Here is an 18123-nt window from a genome sequence, read left to right as displayed (position 1 = left end):
CGCGCCGTAGGTCCTCCCGCTTTCCTGTGGTTGGTCCTGATGCTGATGGCAAACCTATAAAAGCATCCTGACTCTGCTTTTATGGACATCATCTTCCCCGAAGTGTGGCCTGAGCATAGCCGTGGTTAGCAAACGCAGCAAGGCAGGGGCCATGGCAGCTCCTGTCTCTTCCTAGGTTTGCAGTTTGCACTGGATCTTGGGCTGACACCAGACCCACACCCAGAATTCCTGCCTGGAAGTCATTTTCTGGTTTCCTCCTTACCTCCCAGCCCAGCCCAGGCAAGCCTGCCTGTCTCCACCCTGATCACCCCCGGCCCTCTGTCAGTCCCCTGGGTGGAGCCCTCAGTCTGCTCCCTGACAGGTGGTGTCCAGCCTCTGCCGGACTGCTTCCAGGGAGAGAATCTAGCTACGAACTCTGCAAGCCTCAGTTCCACTTTTGGGCAGCCCTGATTGTTGAAAAGTCCACCTCCCTGCAATTTCCCTTTTTAAATCTGCCCCTAGGACAACTCAAGATAAATTTGGGTCATTTCCTTTCAAGTACACGAAGGCCGTGGCCCCCTCCATCTCCCCTTCTCTTTGTTAAAGATCTCTAGTTCTTTCAACTTCTCACACAGCGTGGCCGTAAGGGCCCTCTCCATCCCTCATTCTTGCATGGCCTGCAATTTGTCATTGTCACTGCCTGTCTTTCCTCCTGGGCCGTCAGGGTGCTGTGTTGCCACCCTGGGTCTCACCTCCAGGCTTTTGCTTATGCTGTCCTCTCTGCCTGGAATGTGCTTCTCCTGCTGCTTCTGCCCTGTCTTCACCTCAACCCCAAGACTTCACTTAGCACCACCTCCAGGAAGCCCACCCTGATTTCTCCCATATCAGCAAGGGTCCCTTACAAACCAGGTAGTGTAATAATTGTTTGTATTTCTTTTGCACTACAGTGCAGGGACTTTGAGGACAGGGCTGTGTCTTATGTCTTCAGCCACTGGCGTGGCACCCTTAGTAAATATTGGCTGAATAACGAATAAATGGTTGCTTTCCTTAAAAACCCCAGGGCCTTTGTACTTGCTGTTCTTTCAGCCTGGAACCTAATGGCCTTATCTGTTTGTTCATCTAGCTTTCCGTCAGAGAGTTGTTCCTAGCTCAGTTTAACTTAAATAGTACCCCTGTCACTCTGTGTCCCCTTCCCCATCCACTTCATAGCCCAGATTACCACCTGGCATTCTGTTTATTCACTTATTCATATATCAGTGATTATGAAGTACTTATGTATATGTACAGTTCACTTATTATCAGTTATATATAGTACTTATTTATATATTCATGTATACACGTGTGTATATATGTGTGTGTGTATATATATGTGTATGTGTGTATATATATGTATAGGTATGTGTATATGTGTATATGTGTGTATATGTATGTGTGTATATGTATGTATATGTGTATGTGTGTGTGTGTGTGTATGTGTGTGTGTGTATAGTCTTTCTCTTCTACTAGAATGGAAGCTCCTGAGTGAGTGCAGGGACTTGGTTTTCTTCACTATTGTGTGTCTCCCAGGAAGCCTCAGTGAGTATCTGTTGAGTAAGCCAATGGAACCAGACACAGAACTCCAGGTGTGGCCAGGCCCACACTGAATACCGTGGACTGTTCCTCTTTTTCCTGAGAACACCGTATTTCTAGGGGTTCTCACTGGCCCCCCATGACATTTTCTGCAAACCCTGCTGCTGGTGTAGTAAACAGGAAGCTCTGGTCTGAAGTGATTCCTGCTGGCATTTCCAGCAACCTCTGTCCTGACTTCAGGCCAGTCCCTGGGGCTTTTGAAAACTGAAGGTTGTCATTAGGCCCACCAACGTTCTTTTGGTTCCTATTTTTCATCTCTGTTCTCAGTTCTGATTCTTCTCTCTACTGGGGGAACGTGATCGTGCCGCCTGCTGTATTTCCTCTCTAGTCATCACCATCTTTTCTCTTTCCTCATTTGTACTGAAACCAAGAGGCGAGCGGATTGTTTGAGCTCAGGAGTTCGAGACCAGCCTGAGCAAGAGCGAGACCCCGTCTCTACTAAAAATAGAAAGAAATTATCCGGCCAACTAAAACATATATAAAAAAAATTAGCTGGGCATGCCTGTAGTCCCAGCTACTCGGGAGGCTGAGGCAGGAGGATTGCTTAAGCCCAGGAGTTTGAGGTTGCTGTGAGCTAGGCTGACGCCATGGCACTCACTCTAGCCTGGGCAACAAAGTGAGACTCTGTCTCAAAAAAAAAAAAAAAAAAAAAGAGAGAGATTCTTGGCAGACCCTAAATTTATCGCGGAGATTCCCTCTCTGAGTCTACAGCCCAGCCAAGCAAGGCCAGTGCAGAAGAACCATAAGGGTCCCTGCAAACACATTTACACTATAGACAGAAAACTCACAGGGCGCTGATTAAAACAGTTTTCTCCTTTTAGTTGAGATTGTTGGTTTGTTATCTTTTTCTTTCTTTTTTTCCTTCCTGCTTCTAGTTCTTTTCCTTTTTTCCCCCTTTGATGAGAAAGCATACACCTTCAGAGCTTTTAGAAAATACAAAAACAAAACAAAACAAAACCCAGAAACCCCCAAAACAAACAAAAAAGCCACAACAAAGAAAATAATAATCTTTCAACCCAGAGAAAACCAGAGTTTTTTATATATATATTTTGGGGAGACTGGTTATTTAAAATATATCATTTATGTTTTACTTACAAAAGTAATCCTGAGCATTGTAGTTTCATAATGTTGTTTCAGACAGTATTGAAGTGTAGAAAGTAAAGTGTAAAAGTGCCTGGCCTTCCTCACTCAGAAGTGTCACTCAGAAGTGTCCTTCCCGAGGTGCTTCTGTGCGTTGAGAGTGTCACAGCTTTTAGATCCCTCAGGTCCAGAGAGGCTCAGTGGGCCCCTGAGGAATTACGGGCATTCCTTCAGGGTGTGCCGTCATTAATGACAAGTTCCCACTGGGGAGAATCTGGTTGGCTGAGTCTTCAAATCACCCAGTTCCATCAGTATCAATCTTGTCTTTACTGATGTCAGGTCAGTTGTGTTTCCACTTTGAGAGGGGTTTTTTGTAAGAAAAGTAAGAACTGCAGTTCTTAGGGCTAATACATGAACATTTTAAACTGTGTTTCCTCTGCACTTCTTTTGTGGTTGACAGCCCAGCATATTGTAGACATCATATGGTCAGTTTTAAAAGTTTACTCTTGCTTTTTTGTTTTGTTTTGTTTTGTTTTTGAGACAGGGTCTCTCTCTGTCACCTGGGCTAGAGTATAGTGGCATCATCACAGCTCACTGCAAACTCAGACTCCTGGCTCAAGCAATCCTCCTGCTTCAGCCTCCCAAGTAGCTGGGACTACAGTTGTACACCACCACACCCCACTAATTTTTCTATTTTTTGTAGAGATGGGGTCTCATTCTTGCTCAGCCTGGTCTTGAACTCCTGGCCTCAAGTGATCCTCCTTCCATAGCCTCCCAAAGTGCTAGGAGTACAGGCGTGAGCCACACACTTGGCCTAAAAGTTTAATCTTGCTTTGAGGGGGTTCTCACCATACCCTTCCCAGACACCCCGATCAGTCAGCCATGTGCTCCGTGATCTGTTGTCATGTGGATGTGCCGTCCTCTACAGCCGGTCCTTGTCTTCCACCAAGCATCAGAACCAATGAGGTTATGAACTGGGGATAGTTCTTCACTGAAACATCAAACTCTTTGAAACCCAGGCACCCGAGACACATGATCAGGGAACTCAGAATGTTTAGGGTGTCACGTCTGAGAAACGTTTCTGCTGAGTCTGTGCTGTTGTCCTTCTGTATTTGGAAGGCACCCATTCACCTGCCCTTGGAAATGGCGCGTGCAAATTGCTTGTTTCTTCTTGTCGCCAACATCTCTTTCTTCACTGTTCCAGACAGCCGCCTGAAGCTCAGCCAGGCCCAGGGGAACCTGTCAGTTCTGGAGACCCGGCAGGTGCAGCTGGAGTGCGTGGTCCTGAACCGCACCAGCGTGGCCTCCCAGCTCATGGTGGAGTGGTTTGTGTGGAAGCCCAACCACCCCGAGCGGGAGACCGTGGCCCGGCTGAGCCGCGACGCTACCTTCCACTACGGGGAGCAGGCGGCCAAGAACAACCTGAAGGGGCGGCTGCACCTGGAGAGTCCGTCCTCCGGCGTGTACCGGCTCTTCATCCAGAACGTGGCTGTGCAGGACAGTGGGACCTACAGCTGCCGCGTGGAGGAGTGGCTGCCCAGCCCCAGTGGCGTGTGGTATAAACGGGCAGAAGACACGGCTGGGCAGACAGCTGTGACAGTCATGCGACCAGGTGAGGGTTTATGTCCCACAGAGTTTGGTGTTTCCCCTTTAAGTATAATATTTTATGCACTGGATAAAATTAGTTTATTAATGAATAAATCATTTGAGTTAAATATATGAGCATTTACATTATGCATTTGTATTCAAGATTGTCTCAATTTTTCTTCTTATGAATGGAAAAACGCACATCTGGGTTTGACCTAAGGTGATTTGATTTCTTAATTACAATAAAATCTGGCAATTCGTTATTCCAAATCATAGACTATTTTCTCTTTAAAGAATATATTCAGATTTGGACAAGTAGTGGTCTGATAAAAATCTTGAAATAGGAGCCATGTGGTTCAGGAAAAGCTTGTAGATTTTCAGTGGAAAATGATTTACATGCTTTAAATAGAAAATAATGAAGCCTTTACTTTCTTCCTAATAATTTTATTGGTACTAATGACCATTCTGTGTGGCCTTTTGCTTTTCTTATCTTTATTGCTGTTTCTAAAGTACCTAAATGCATATAATTACTAGGTATAATTATTGTTGCCCATTTAAACACATAATTAAAGCTAAGACGTACAAGATTCCTGTGTCTTCTGTAGCATCACAACATCATTCGTCTGTATCAGAGCAAAAAGTCAATGGTCCCTCTAAGGACCTGGAGCAGAAATGAATGTGTGACCTCCACCAGTAGGAGTGGTTTGTCTTGTTTTCTGAGCATCCTGACATTGACATTTGTGGCCTTTGGTACTGTTGGAAGTTTTCGTGATGTCTTCACATCTGAGTAGAGCAGTTCTTTTTGTTGGTGGAACACAGGAGTGTCACGCTTGCCCCGGACATCATGGTATGTGCTTCCGGGAGTCACATGTCCCCCTTGTTACAGGAAAAGGACAATATCTTACTCACTTGTGTTTTGCCTGCGCTGGAGGGGAAATCACCTCTACTTTGAGTTACTCATATTTTCCCATGAGCTTTTATTTATTTACACATTCTATTTTTGCTTTTTGCCTTGCCTAGAAAGGCTGCTTGTCTTTTCCCTAGGGTGAAATTGTAGAGGACGGCCGCTGAACTGCCTCCTCCCTCAACTGCCACCCCCCACCCTTCAGGTCACCACACTGAGGTCCCCAGGTGGAGTGGGAGGAGACAGGCATTTACTGAGGACAGCTACATCCCAGCCACAGTTAAGAAACTTATGTTCAGTCTTCACAATAACCCTGAGTGGTGAGCTTTAGTAATGAAGGAACTAAAGCCACATAGCTAGTAGGGGCAGGCTGAGTGGTCACCCGGGTTTCCCTCCTGCTGCACTGAGTGCTCCCGATGTAGCCCTTAAACCTGTGGCCCTGCATCTGTGTCCCGTTCCGCCCAGTGTGCTAGCCTGGACCAGCCTTCCTGCCATCTGTTCGTCTGTCCGTCCCTGATTGTGTAAGTTGATTGTGCTAATTATAAAACACGGAACACAGAAAAGTACAGTTTTGAAAAGTAAAGTTACCCATAATCTCATTGCCTGCAAATACCTAGTGTCAATACTTTGGTGTCTGTTTTTTGGTCTTTGCCTCCTATCTTCATGTTCCTTCTGTCTCTCTCCCTAGATGAAGTCAGGATCTCACTGCTACATGTGATTTTTTTCCCCACTCAACATTCTTTTGCAAGCATTTTTCCATGCTGTTGAAAGCATTTTATAACCACCATTTTTACTGATTTTGTAACATTCATTGTGCAGCTGTACTCCAAAGATTTCCTTTTTTCCCTGAGGTATAAGTTAAATACATAGAAGACTTGAAATAATACAGCTATAAGAGTTATGTTTTAAAAATTGCCTTCCGTTGCTTAGGGTTGAGCATTCACTGTAATCTGAAGTGTATGAAATGAAGGGCTCCTGCCCTCAGTGAGATTGTAGCTGAGTAGATTAGTAGTTGTGTTGGGCTTGCACGACTGCGGAAGAAATAAAACCACATTAATCACACAGGCCAGGAATCGGTGGTCAAGGTGACAGCCGTGACAGCAGTTAGCATAATGCAGGGGGTCCAGAGGAGAGAGAAACGTCTTCTTTGTGGCTTATACTCAGAAAAGGAAAGAGGGCTAAAATCTGAACAGGGAGCGGGTTGGCCAATTCTAGAAGGGGATAGACGCAGGGAACCAAATTGGTAGAGAAGCGTGTTAAGGGGAGGGAAGTTTTGGGAAGGTGAAAATTAATTACATTAAAAAAACTTATATTTAGACTTTAATGCAGACAAGGCACTTAAAGGGGCCAAGAACAATTATAAGTGGTTAGAAGGGAAGAAAGCAGAGGGAGGGTAGACGGGGAAGAGGAACTTCTGAGGCCATTAAATGCCTGGTGGTGTCTGGCCGTCTTGTGGCCTTGCCGTGGCGAGTTCTGTGCACACTGCCCAGAGCCACCTCCTGTGACACATTAGCCAGTCATCAGGAGCTTTGGGGGACTGTGTTAGACTCTGGGGGTAAAAGGCACCGTTGACCGCCCCTTGGTCTGTGGTTTGGCTGTCTGATGCCTGTGGGGTCACACGTCAGCTGTGCTCTCTGGGAGGGTAAGCTGATGAGTTGAATGAGTTTGAGTCACCTGTGAACCGATTTAATATTCTCCATCCTGCCGTTTCCTGTCCTGGAGCATATTCTCCTCCCTGCGAGAGCTGGGCTGATGCGCTGTGCCCGCCACCTGTAGCCAGTTACTAAGCCTCGCTGTGCCAACAGTGCACACGGAGAGTCCAGATGGGCAGGGCCGTGCGGGGGTGCTTGGCAGAGCCCAACAAGAGCAGTAGGGACGCCAGCTTTATGTTCACCTGCGAACGACATTAAGCCAATTCATCGAAAGCCCAGGACAATACTTGGGAAGTGCTCCTAGCTCCTATTTGGTCTTCATCCAAGTAGGATCTGATCTGGTATCTTTACTGTTGTTGACGTTGCATTGGCATCTTTGACTAACATTTCATAAACAGAGCCAAAGGGAGGCTTTTTAGGAGCTAGGGAGTAAATTGTTTGTTTGGAACGTAACACAGTGAGCCAAAAAGGACAAAAAAAAAGGCAGGACAAGAAACAGATCAGAGCCCGTCTGGTGGTGTCTGAGACGTGGCTCACCTGCTCGGAGTACCTTCCATGGTGGTTCTGTGTCTCGCACCTCAGTTGGGAGGATACTTTGTCCAAGTCCATCCTCCTGAGGCACCCGTGCTCAGGGAGGGGCCATTTCAGGTCTGTTGTCTGTCATTTGGCTTCAGTCCTTCGAGAGAGATCGACCTCCTTGGGTTCACTGTGGCTTAGGCAATAAGCTACATGCACACAGTTTAAATTCAAAAGTTACTGAGTCAGTGTATTCAGTAACAGTTTCCTAGGGCTGCCGTAACAACTTATTGCAAATTTGGTAGCTTAAAAGAGATTGATTCTCTCACAATTCTGGAGGCCAGAAGTCCAAAATCAGGGTGTCATCATAGCTATGCTCCCCCTGAAGTTCTAGGGAAGAATCTCTCCCTGCCTCTTGCAGCTTCCGGTGGCCCCTGGCTTTCCTTGGTTTGTGGCTGCATCACTGCTGTCTGTCTCCATCATCGTGTGGCCTTCGTCTCTCTGTGTGTCTTCTCCTGTCGTATAAGGACATTAGTTGTTTTATTGTCTTAGACTGCTTGGCTGCCAAAGCAGAGGGCACAGGCTGGGCGGCTTAAACAACAGAAATGTATTTTCGCACAGTTCTGGAGGTCGGAAGTCTGAGATCAGGGTGCCAACATGGTTGGGTTGTGGTCTTTCTGGCTGTAGATGGCTGCCTCCTCACTGTGTCCTCATGTGGCCTTCCCTGAGTGCATGCGCCTGGAAAGAGAGAACTCTCTCTCTTCCTCTTCCAGTCCTACTGGATTAGGGCCCCACCCTTATGTCCTCATTTAACCTTAATTACCTCTAAAAGCCCTGTCTCCAAATACGGTCACTTTGGGGGTTAGGGATTCAACATATTAATTTGGAGGGGGACATAATTCAGTCCAGAGCACCATTCACTGGATTTAGGGCCCACCCCAATCCAGTATAACCTCCTCTTGGCTAAGTACATCGACAGAGACCCTATTTCCAAATAAGGTCACATTCTGAGATTCCAGGTACACGTGAATTTTTGGGAGACACCATTCAGCCACTACAAGGGCTTTTACAGTGCAAGTAAGCGTCCCTCCCTCCTGGGATTCCCATAAGCAGCCACACTGCCAGCTTCTTATGAGTTTACCCACAGACATTTTATATAAATATGAACAGATATATATGTCAGAATAAAATATTTTTTCTCCCTACAATGACATGGAAAGTACACAGTGTTATGAACTCTGATAATTTTTCTTGCGTCTCTGTCCACATCCCGGCACATAGCAGTGCCTATACGCCTTTTCAATAGGTGTGCAGTGTTCTACTGCGTGGATGTTACTAGCATGTATTTAGTGATGAACACTTAGTTTGTTTTGAGCAAATAATTAAAACAGCTTCTCCTCCCTTCTTTGTCCCTTGTGCCTCCCCAGATGCCGCCCTACAGGTGGACACAGTGGTCCCCAATGCCACGGTGTCTGAGAAGGCAGCTTTCCAGCTGGACTGCAACATCGTGTCCCGCTCAAGCCAGGACTCCCGCTTTGCTGTGGCCTGGTATTCCCTGAGGACTAAAGCCGGAGGGAAGAGAGGCAGCTCTGGTCTGGAAGAACAGGAGGAGGAGGAGGAGGAGGAGAGGGGGGAGGAGGAGGAGGAGGACGAAGACGAGGAGGACGAGGATGAACCAACAGAGCGCATGGCCCTGCTGAGCGTGGGCACAGACGCTGTCTTTGGCCCAGAGGGCAGTCCCTGGGAGGGCAGGCTGCGCTTCCAGAGGCTCTCCCCAGTGCTCTACCGGCTCACGGTGCTGCAGGCAAGCCCCCGGGACACAGGCAACTACTCCTGCCGCGTGGAGGAATGGTTACCCAGCCCTCGGAAGGAATGGTACCGGCTGACGGAGGAGGAGTCGGCCCCCATCAGCATCCGCGTTCTGGACACAAGTGAGTTTTTCCAGTTGTAGAGGAAGGATGTCACTGCTGATTCCAGCTGTGTCTGGGAGATAAATTCAGAGCCTGATTATGGGTTAATTAGCAGTTTTCTTAACCGTCATGGGCATTTATTAGTAGGATATGAGACGTGGTAGGATTTGACATACTAGTTCATGTAATTGACCCTTGATTGCCTGTGCAACAAACAGGATTAGGAATTACAGTAATAATATACCATATCATCTTTATAATGAACTTCATGTTCCACCAGATTCCATTTCAGTAAGATTTGTTGTACAACTATATTGCTAGATGTTACTTTGTTACTTTTTAGAATGTTGAACCTACTCTCTCTCTAGTGAATTAGCCAAGTGTTTCAGACTCACAAGAGGGAGGGAAAAAATGAAGCCCCAGTAGCCCACTGCCATTCTTTTCATTTTTTTCCCCAAATGTCTGGGTCATTTTTATTTTGGGGGGTGACTTGGAGGTTTAGGTGGATTTTGCACTGTTAGTTGGGAGGCCCAGCCTGGTAGAGCTGTGATGTTACAGGAGAGCTGGGAGGAGCCGGCCCTGCTGCTACAGAGGGTCCGGAAGGCAGAGTTTGGATTATACTGAGGGATTTTCACTGTAAACAGAGACCAGAGGAAATACTTGCTGGCCTGAATTGTTTGTTGTAACAAATTAGTCTTTCGGTTGGGCTTGCATCAAAATAAGGAATATATGTTAATATCAGACTGAAAATGGTGTTTGTTACGGTAGAATTAGCCTATAACACAGAAATTTAAAAATTGCTGGAATTTTCAGCCTCTTTTCAGTCAAAACATTTTACCACATTATCTTGAGTTTTTGAGTTTTGGCTGCTATTTCTTTGCCTTGACCACCTCCTGTTAACATTGCATTAGACAGAACTATATGAAATTGAGTTTTTGAAGGTCAAAAGTGGTTGACTATCAGCAATTTCATATACTTTGGAAATCTAATAAGTGCAGGCATATGTTAAATTTTCTTAATAATACTGGTGAGCAACAGCTATACAGTAGAGGAAAAGGTAGAAAAACTCTAAACCATACATAGGTCACCTAATGATCTACTGAATCAGCCACTGTCTAAAAGCAAAAGGGAAGATGTTTAGGCCACGTTTTTTCTGTCTATTGTGTATGCCCATAATTATTAAGCTCCCTAGAGCATAGGGATCACCCAGAAGCCTTATTTTACAGAGAAAACACAGGCTTCCAGAGGCCAGGCTCCTGCCAAGGTATAATGAGTTATGGAGCATCCCTCAACCAGGGTCTGGGGGCATCTAGTTTTATCCTCTTCCAAGTGAACCTAACACTGTGTTCTGTGCAGCCACAGACACACTGTGGACATTTGTAAATGGTCCATAATGACATTTTAATTGATAACGTTAATCAGGTAAGCATCATTTCTGGTAAAACCGCTCTCAAGCTGGCAGGAAGGAAATGTGTCATAACCCCAAAGAAGGAGGAGGTTTGTAGCAGAACAAAGCACACAGGTACATGTGAAATATAACCGCGCAGGACGTTCAGACCGAACTGGAGCTGTTTCTTTACCATCCTAGATGCCACTGAGTTCACAATCAATATGTTACGTTTTGTTATATGGCTTTCCAAGCAGTAGTAATGGATTTCAGTGGAAAATGGAAGCGTTGCTTTGTTGGAACTTACAGCTGGGAATTGGGAGAGGTGTGTTGTGAGAAAAGGAACATCAGGGTACTCTGCTGCCATTAGCGGCAGCAGGAAAAAGGCAGGGCGCTGTGGGAGTGCCACCAAGTGGCTTCCGTTGGGTTGGGCGAGGTCTTCAGGATCAAATGTGGACAGTCCAGGCTCTCAGTTCTCACTGTCTTGTCTCCTTTGTGGTCCTTTTCAGGTCCTACCCTCCAGTCCATCATCTGCTCCAACGATGCGCTCTTCTACTTCGTCTTCTTCTACCCCTTCCCCATCTTTGGCATCCTTATCATCACCATCCTGCTGGTGCGCTTCAAGAGCCGAAACTCCAGCAAGAACTCTGATGGGAAGAATGGAGTGCCCCTGTTGTGGATCAAGGAGCCGCACCTCAACTACTCCCCCACTTGCCTGGAGCCCCCGGTGCTCAGTATCCACCCTGGGGCCATAGACTAAGGGGGATGCCCCAGCGGATGTCGGCCATGGAAGAGCTGAGGCTCTCCCTTGCTGCCTCTCGCTCTGTGATTGGACAGCTGGCAGCACCCAAACTCTGGAGTGCCCGTGCAGAAAATTGTCAGACCTGAAAAGTGTTCAAAGTTCCTGATCAGTCACAGAGACAGACTGCCTCTCGGTGGCAGTCGTGGTTGGCTAGCTATTTGTGCGCAAATGTGATCCGCAGTTATAGGTTTCTTGTTTTTGTTTATGTAGTGAGTAGCTCCAGGTGCCACATCTACTCACTGATTTCTCTAGTATTCTCAGACAGATGTTACAGGGGTTCTCGTTCTTTGTAATGTACTCTTTTTAAATCCCTTTGGTTTCCCCTTTTTGGATTCCGTACTGTTGTGGACGGATTTCTCTTACATAAAACTGATGGCAAAAGGAAGGATGAACTTTCTAGTTAGAAGGAATCTCTTCCAAGACTTTTTGTTTTTGCATATTTGAAAATGCCACCCATGGATCAAAATATACCCAAACATTTTTTTACTTTCTTAACAGGACTTGAAAATTGTGTATAGTGTGGGCAAAATTTGTATCTTATCTTTTCCCTCGGCTGCAGTTGTTGGAACCACTTTGTAGTCAAGATGAAAGCATTGAATTTTGCTTCAAAGAACTGTGTATGTACAAGAGAAATCCTGTATAACCCCATTAGGAGTAGATGGTGCCCGGCCTGTCTGCCAGAGAGGCAAAAAAAGGCTTCATCCCATCCTTGCCAAAAAAAAAAGAAGAAAACTGTCTTGAAGAACGGGTCAAAAGCTCCAGACAGCACACACTTTCCAAGTTAAAGTGGGCAGAGGGCTGCTTTTAGCAGCTACTGACTTTCAGGTTGATCAAAGCCAATGATTAGAGACGGAAGGGATAAAAGGCTGGCTGTTGGCTTGATCTGTTCTGCAAGGGCAGTCTCTAACTGATAACTGTGAGCAGGTGGGCTTTTGTCTTCAGGTGCTTTGCCAAACTCTTAAAGGAAAGTGTCCAGTGAACCTGAAAAGGCGACAGCCCTGAGCTGAACACAGGGGCCAAAGTAGCCACTGTATACACCCAATGGAGGGTGCTGGGCTGTCCAACACTAAGTTTGGTGACAAGTGGGACAGTGAGGTGGGGAAAGGGGTTTCCAGGGCCTGATGTTGGAGAGTGCAGAGGAGTAACTACCTCCCTGGAGGTATGAAGACTAGGTTTTTCTCCTTCCTTCCAATCAGATTTTCCTCAGTGATATTGATGTCTTCCTCACTCAGCTTTTCTCTCTCCCTACCTCACGGCCGTGAGAATATCAGCGGAGGTGAGGTCCAGGTGCAGCCTTTTGCAATCCTTTCGGTTTACCTAGTCTCAGCAGAGAGTGATCACATTTGTTGTCTGTGCAGGTTTTTTCCTTTCCCTTTCTTAAATACTTTTATTTTGTTGTTCATTTTTATGGTGGCTTTGTATTTTAATGACCCTGAAGCCCAACCAGGGCCAGTGTCACCTTGTTACTTTCCACTGTTGGGCCAGATGCTCGGCCCCCTGGAGCATCACTGGCTGCAGATATTTTCGTTTTGCTCACTCCATGAAGATGTTATTGTGCCCTTCGTTCCCCACATTTTGTTGGCCACGTGTGCCATCTCCCTTCCTCTGGGAACTTGCACCTCGAATCCCAAGAGGGGTCCCAATTTGGAAAAAGCTACCTGGGATTCTGGAACTAAGTCTGACAAGAGAGACTCCTGCAAAGCCTTGTTCTGAGAACGAACAGGCTCCAGGGGAGGCCATGTGGGTGCCGATCCTCATCTGAGGCGTGCAGGCGGCCTGGGCTGATCAGCAGGTGCATTGCTGAGCCAGGCCAAGGGGAACAAGGCAGTTGCTCAGCTACTTTCTGACAGGCTTACGCAGACTTGCCTTTTCCCTCGCAGATACACCAGTACTCTCCTACGAGACAGCGTGCAGACCGCCACCTTAATCCTGCTGTTGCCCGACATGCTGATTCTCATTTATTATGCTGCACCAACATGTTAGAAGTACAGAATTGGCTCAGTCATGAAGAAAGAAGGTCTTTTGCCCCATTTCTTCATTTCAGGGATGTGGGCTTTCAGTGGGAATTTGCTGACTCCTAATTTATAGGCTGAGTCAATGCGGGAGGAGGACTGACTTTTCATCTGTCTGACTGGAAGGATGCCAGAGGGCTGGCTGGGACTGGGATGTGTAACTAAGATTTCAGTTTGAATTGGTTCACAGCAGTTGAAAACTAGGTGCTGCACGTATCTAAATATGTGAAGCAATTACAGGAAAGTTGAAAGGAAAAAAGAAACCGAAGCCAGTATTTTAATAATTGCTCTTTCTGTGCATTTTCTCTTGGGCTGGGGGTTACCATCAAATGATGGTTAAGCTTTTCCAGCTTTCTATGAAAAACCGCAGGACCTACTTTCTTTGGCCATTTCTATGGACATGTGGTGTCAGATGAATGGTAATGGTGCCCTCCAGTGGCTGCGAGACCTCATTGCACATTGTCTACTGGAGCTTTAGTCTTCTGAGGACAAGAGAGGAAAACTGCTGAATACTCTCTCTTGACTCATCTACGTCTACAATGTTGCATTAATGAAAAACTACACTGTGCTAGGCGCATTCCAGGACATGAATATGACCACACCCTCTTTCACCAGGGTGTTTCTGTAGCAAGTTTTCATATTCTTTTCAAACAATCGTTTCTCTGCGTTAATTTTTGAAGAAAAAAAGAGATAGGGTAAGAAGACTACCCATGCATGATGTAGAGAGCTGTTGATTTGTTTTTGTTTTTTAAAGGAAAACTATTTGTAAGATGTTGCACTAAAACATTTTATATACACTTCAGAGACCTGTAGTAAATTATGTTGAAAATAATGGCTGTTCACATTTACTGGAGTCTTCTATCGTTCTTTCCCCTCACTTTATCAGCCACTTTCCTCTGCAGAACTGTGCTGTCAGGGCCTGCAGTTCTGCCCTTGACACTGGTCTGCTAGGCTCAAGGTCCATTACTGGCAGCCTTTATCATCATGCCCCATGCCCAGCTTCAGTGGTGCCCTTGTACAAATGATAGAAACACCTCTCCCTCAAGACACTTTGCTGTCATCTGCTGAAATGCATCCTAATAAATATACACCCCCACCCTGACTGCCCAGGCTATGCTGCCCCTAGAGTTGGGCAATACAACACACCTGGAGCCTGAAAGGTAGGTTCAGAATGTAGATCTTATAACCTCTCCCTTTTTTTGGTGGGTGGGGTGAGAGGAGGCTGATGAGGAAGAGAGCAGGAACATGGGGCAGCCTCTCCTGGGCCTCTACGGCCTCTGCAGCAGGACCACACCATCCTTTTCAAACTATGTAGCACTGCCTGGGCCGTGAAATAGCAAGCGTTTTTCCAGGATGGAGGGAAAAGCAAGAGCTGTACATTTCTGTGCGATGAGACTGCACAGCACACCAGTCTCTGCACAATTCCAGTGGGGGGGGGAGTTTAGCACATCTGCAAAGTGAGATTGTTAGAATGATTAAAGCCATAGCGGTGACACATGATTAGTGAGAACCCATCTGTAATTCTTTAAGATTCATAGGACATGCAAAAGGAACTAAACAGAGAGTAAAAAGGAAAGGGAGGTGCTTCTTTTCTTTCCTTCTTTTCCTAAGTCCAGGACTTGCAAAGGCTTTAATGTGTGCTTTCCTCCGCTCCCACATCTGCTGCATCCTTATCAACTTCTTGCAGCTGCTGGCTTGGCCAGGAGTTGAAATTGTGACTGTTTATCCTTTGGGTACCCACAATGGTTCCACGTTAAGTCTTATGTATTATTTTTGACTATTTTTTTTCAAATGTTCTCTTTCTGCCAGGGAACATTTTTAAAAGGGAAATAGAGTATTATGGAATAAGATTACCCCTCTATGCCCTTTGTGCAAATGCAGTGTTTATATAAATGAAGTGAATGTACGCTTCCCCATGAGGCTACAATGAAAATGACAATTTACATTTATGCAGGATTAGGGGCAGTGTTTTGCTCAGTAGATTCTGGGATTCCTAAGCTTTGTGGGAGTAGTTCCAAGGGCTTGGCAGAAACTAGAGCAGGCGTATGAATGACATGCTAGGAAGAGCAGCCCCAGCCTCTTGAACAGACTGAATGGGCCCTCCTTTCTTACCTTCTCATCCGTGATTATCTACAGTGACAAGAAGATAAAACTGGACCTCATAACACTGGTCATGGGATGAAAAATATGTCCAGCCCTCCTTTTGGTGGCAAGTTCTCGGTGTATGAAGGGAGCCTTTTTGGCTGTCTGCCTAATACATCACAGGTCCAGTCTTCCTGAGCCATTTTGATTCATGAAGTCTGCTAGACCAGACATGTAAGTGCCTCTAAAAATGCTTGATGGAAGCACAGCATTTCCCTTAATGAAAGAGCTGGCACTGCTCCTTGGTGGGAGGACAGTCCAACCAAGGAAGGCCTAGTGAATCATTCCTTACCCAGTGCCTAGAGACCCTGACCTGCCCAGGTGACTGGGCAGTTCTTTCCTCCACACTGCTCCTGAGGGGTTTGGCAGCACTTGCTGCCCAGTCTGAATGACAGCACAGCTGCCAGTCCAGAAGTTGTTATTACATCCTGCTCCTGTATGAAAGAGTAAGAGTGGATGGGGGCTTTGGACTTGGCCTCAGATGGATTCTCAGCTCTTCCCCTTATATGTGTGTCTTTGGGTAAGTCATTTACTTTCTCTGAAGCTCAGTTTCCTCATCTGTAAAACCAAAGACAGTAATTAAATTGATCCAGGTAATGCTCTTAACACAGGGCCTGGATTATATTGGGTGCTGAAGAGATGTCTGCTGTCATATCGTTTCTCAGCTCAAAACCTTTCTATGGCTCCCCAGTGTCTGAAGGTCTGACCCCATCCTACCTTTCCAAGTTGGCTGGAGTTCCTACCTGCACCTGGCAGAGGAGAAACTTGATTTCCTCACATTTTACACCACATACTGCACCTGCCTTGTGTTCCCAGTATCTACAGATGATAGGGAATGTCTTAAGATAGCAGGCTTCGTGGTATAGGACACTGGTCCAAGAAATTTCACTGATAGAGATACCTTTTAGGATTTTGTGGCTAATTAAAATAATTCATGAATTCTTGCAATGTGGCTCAAGTGTCTTGAGTGACTTTGTCCCACCCAAGGATAATGGAGATGATGGCAACACGAAAGCACATTTCCACTCAGTTTCACAACTTGCAATGTGTTTTGGTGTTTATTTGGACATCAGAGAGTCCTGTTTGTGAAAATAGTTTCCTGCTCACAGGATAACTAAGAGTTCTCTTAAATCCCTCAGCTGGGCAGGGGCAACTCTGGTGCTTCTGTCTGCAAGAAAGGGGCAGACAGGGAGGCTGATGTGAGGAGCTGGTGCTGGGAACAGAGCTGGTTTGGGATCTGATGGATTTGAGGGAAGGGCAAGCCCAATCAAGGCTAACCAAGAGGGAGAGTTATAAATGCCTGTTGGGAGGCCAAATAATGAGGGGAATAATGCATCTGACACCCTAATCTGAGGGAAAGTCCACAGTTGAGACGGAGGAAGAGAGGGAAAACCAAAGAGGAACGGAGACAGGAGAAACTAAAATCTGGAAATCCCAGCTCCGGGTTAAGGGAATATTGGCGGGGTGGGGGGGTGCACCAGGAACCCCACACATTCTAACAGTTGTCTAAAACTGTTCCCTGTCCTTTTAATGTTTGAAGAAAAAGCGGCTCAAAGAGGCTGTCTTGTCCAGAGTCCCAGAGCACTGAAAGGAATGCAGTGCCCCGTCCTAACGTCACCGCAGATGCCAGCCTAGTGGGGCGCAGCTTTGGGGGGGGGGGGGTTACAGCCCCACCCTGCACCTCCAGCTATGGAGTTGCCTCCAGCATGCCCCGAATGTTAAGGAAAAGCGCTGGAAGTGCGGGAGGAACGAAGACATCTGGTTTTTAAAACGCAAGCCACTTCTGAGCAGGAAGGAACGTTTCTTCCTTTAAAGGAAGGCCGGACCACCGCCCCGGACAGAGGAAAGGCGGGCGGAGCCGGCGCGGGGAGGGCGGACGTGCGCGCAGACGCGGGGCGGGCCGCGGGCGGGGCTGGCCGGGCCCGCGGAGCCCTACTTTTTTTTTTTTTTTTTTTTTTTTGAGACCAGGTCCCTCTCTGTCGCCTGGGGTAGGCTGCAGTGGCGTCATCGTAGCTCACGGCAGCCTCCAACTCCTGGCCTCAAGCGATCCCCGCGCTCGGCCTCCCGAAGTGCTGGGACGACGGCGTGCGCCACTGCGCCAGGCCCGCAGCCCTGCCTGTGACAACCCGCCTAGGCTGAACCGGAAGTTGGCGACTGCGCTGGGCCAGGTCCCGGGCAGAGTCCTGCCCGTCGTGCCATGGTCTCATGGGGTGGCGCAGGGCGGACCCTGGGGGTCCTCTTGTTCAACCTGCTGCTCCGGTTAGGTGAGTGAAGCCTTCCCCGACGCCCCGCGGTGGCGGAAACTGGGCATCTCCTGGGCTGTCCCCAGGGCTCGGGGCAGGGTGGACAGGCGGGGTACGAGGCGGCTACGGGCCGGGGACAGGTGGAGGGGGGCGGTAGGGAGTGTCAGGGGCAGCTCAGCCAGCGGGAGCCTTTTCAGGAAGAAAAAGTTGTAAAGTTGCCATCTCATCTCCAAGAGCCCCTCGTGTTGTCAAGAAGGAACTTTGACCGTGGGAAAGGGAC

At 47.1% G+C, this 18123-nt stretch overlaps 2 protein-coding genes across 5 annotated transcripts in view; both read left to right on the top strand.

Annotated features, from left to right (window-relative positions):
- The window catches only part of IGSF3 (immunoglobulin superfamily member 3), an 87463-nt gene extending 73173 nt beyond the window's left edge, over nt 1-14290 (top strand). For all 3 annotated transcript variants that reach the window (XM_045546909.1, XM_045546907.1, XM_045546906.1), the window contains 3 exons: nt 3893-4300; nt 8775-9278; nt 11154-14290. In XM_045546909.1, the coding sequence (XP_045402865.1) occupies nt 3893-4300; nt 8775-9278; nt 11154-11404 (1163 nt within the window). In that variant the 3' untranslated portion in view covers nt 11405-14290. The remainder of the gene's footprint in view (nt 1-3892; nt 4301-8774; nt 9279-11153) is intronic.
- A 3252-nt stretch (nt 14291-17542) lies between these two features.
- CD58 (CD58 molecule) overlaps nt 17543-18123 on the top strand; it is a 48417-nt gene continuing 47836 nt past the window's right edge. For both annotated transcript variants that reach the window (XM_045546905.1, XM_045546904.1), the window contains exon 1: nt 17543-17864. In XM_045546905.1, coding sequence (XP_045402861.1) covers nt 17798-17864 — 67 coding nt within the window. In that variant the 5' untranslated portion in view covers nt 17543-17797. The remainder of the gene's footprint in view (nt 17865-18123) is intronic.

The sequence above is a fragment of the Lemur catta genome, chromosome 3 (assembly GCF_020740605.2).
Source record: "Lemur catta isolate mLemCat1 chromosome 3, mLemCat1.pri, whole genome shotgun sequence".
Lineage (NCBI taxonomy): Eukaryota > Metazoa > Chordata > Mammalia > Primates > Lemuridae > Lemur > Lemur catta.
Note: the sequence above shows the minus strand (reverse complement) of the source record. Positions and strands in the feature narration are given on the sequence as shown.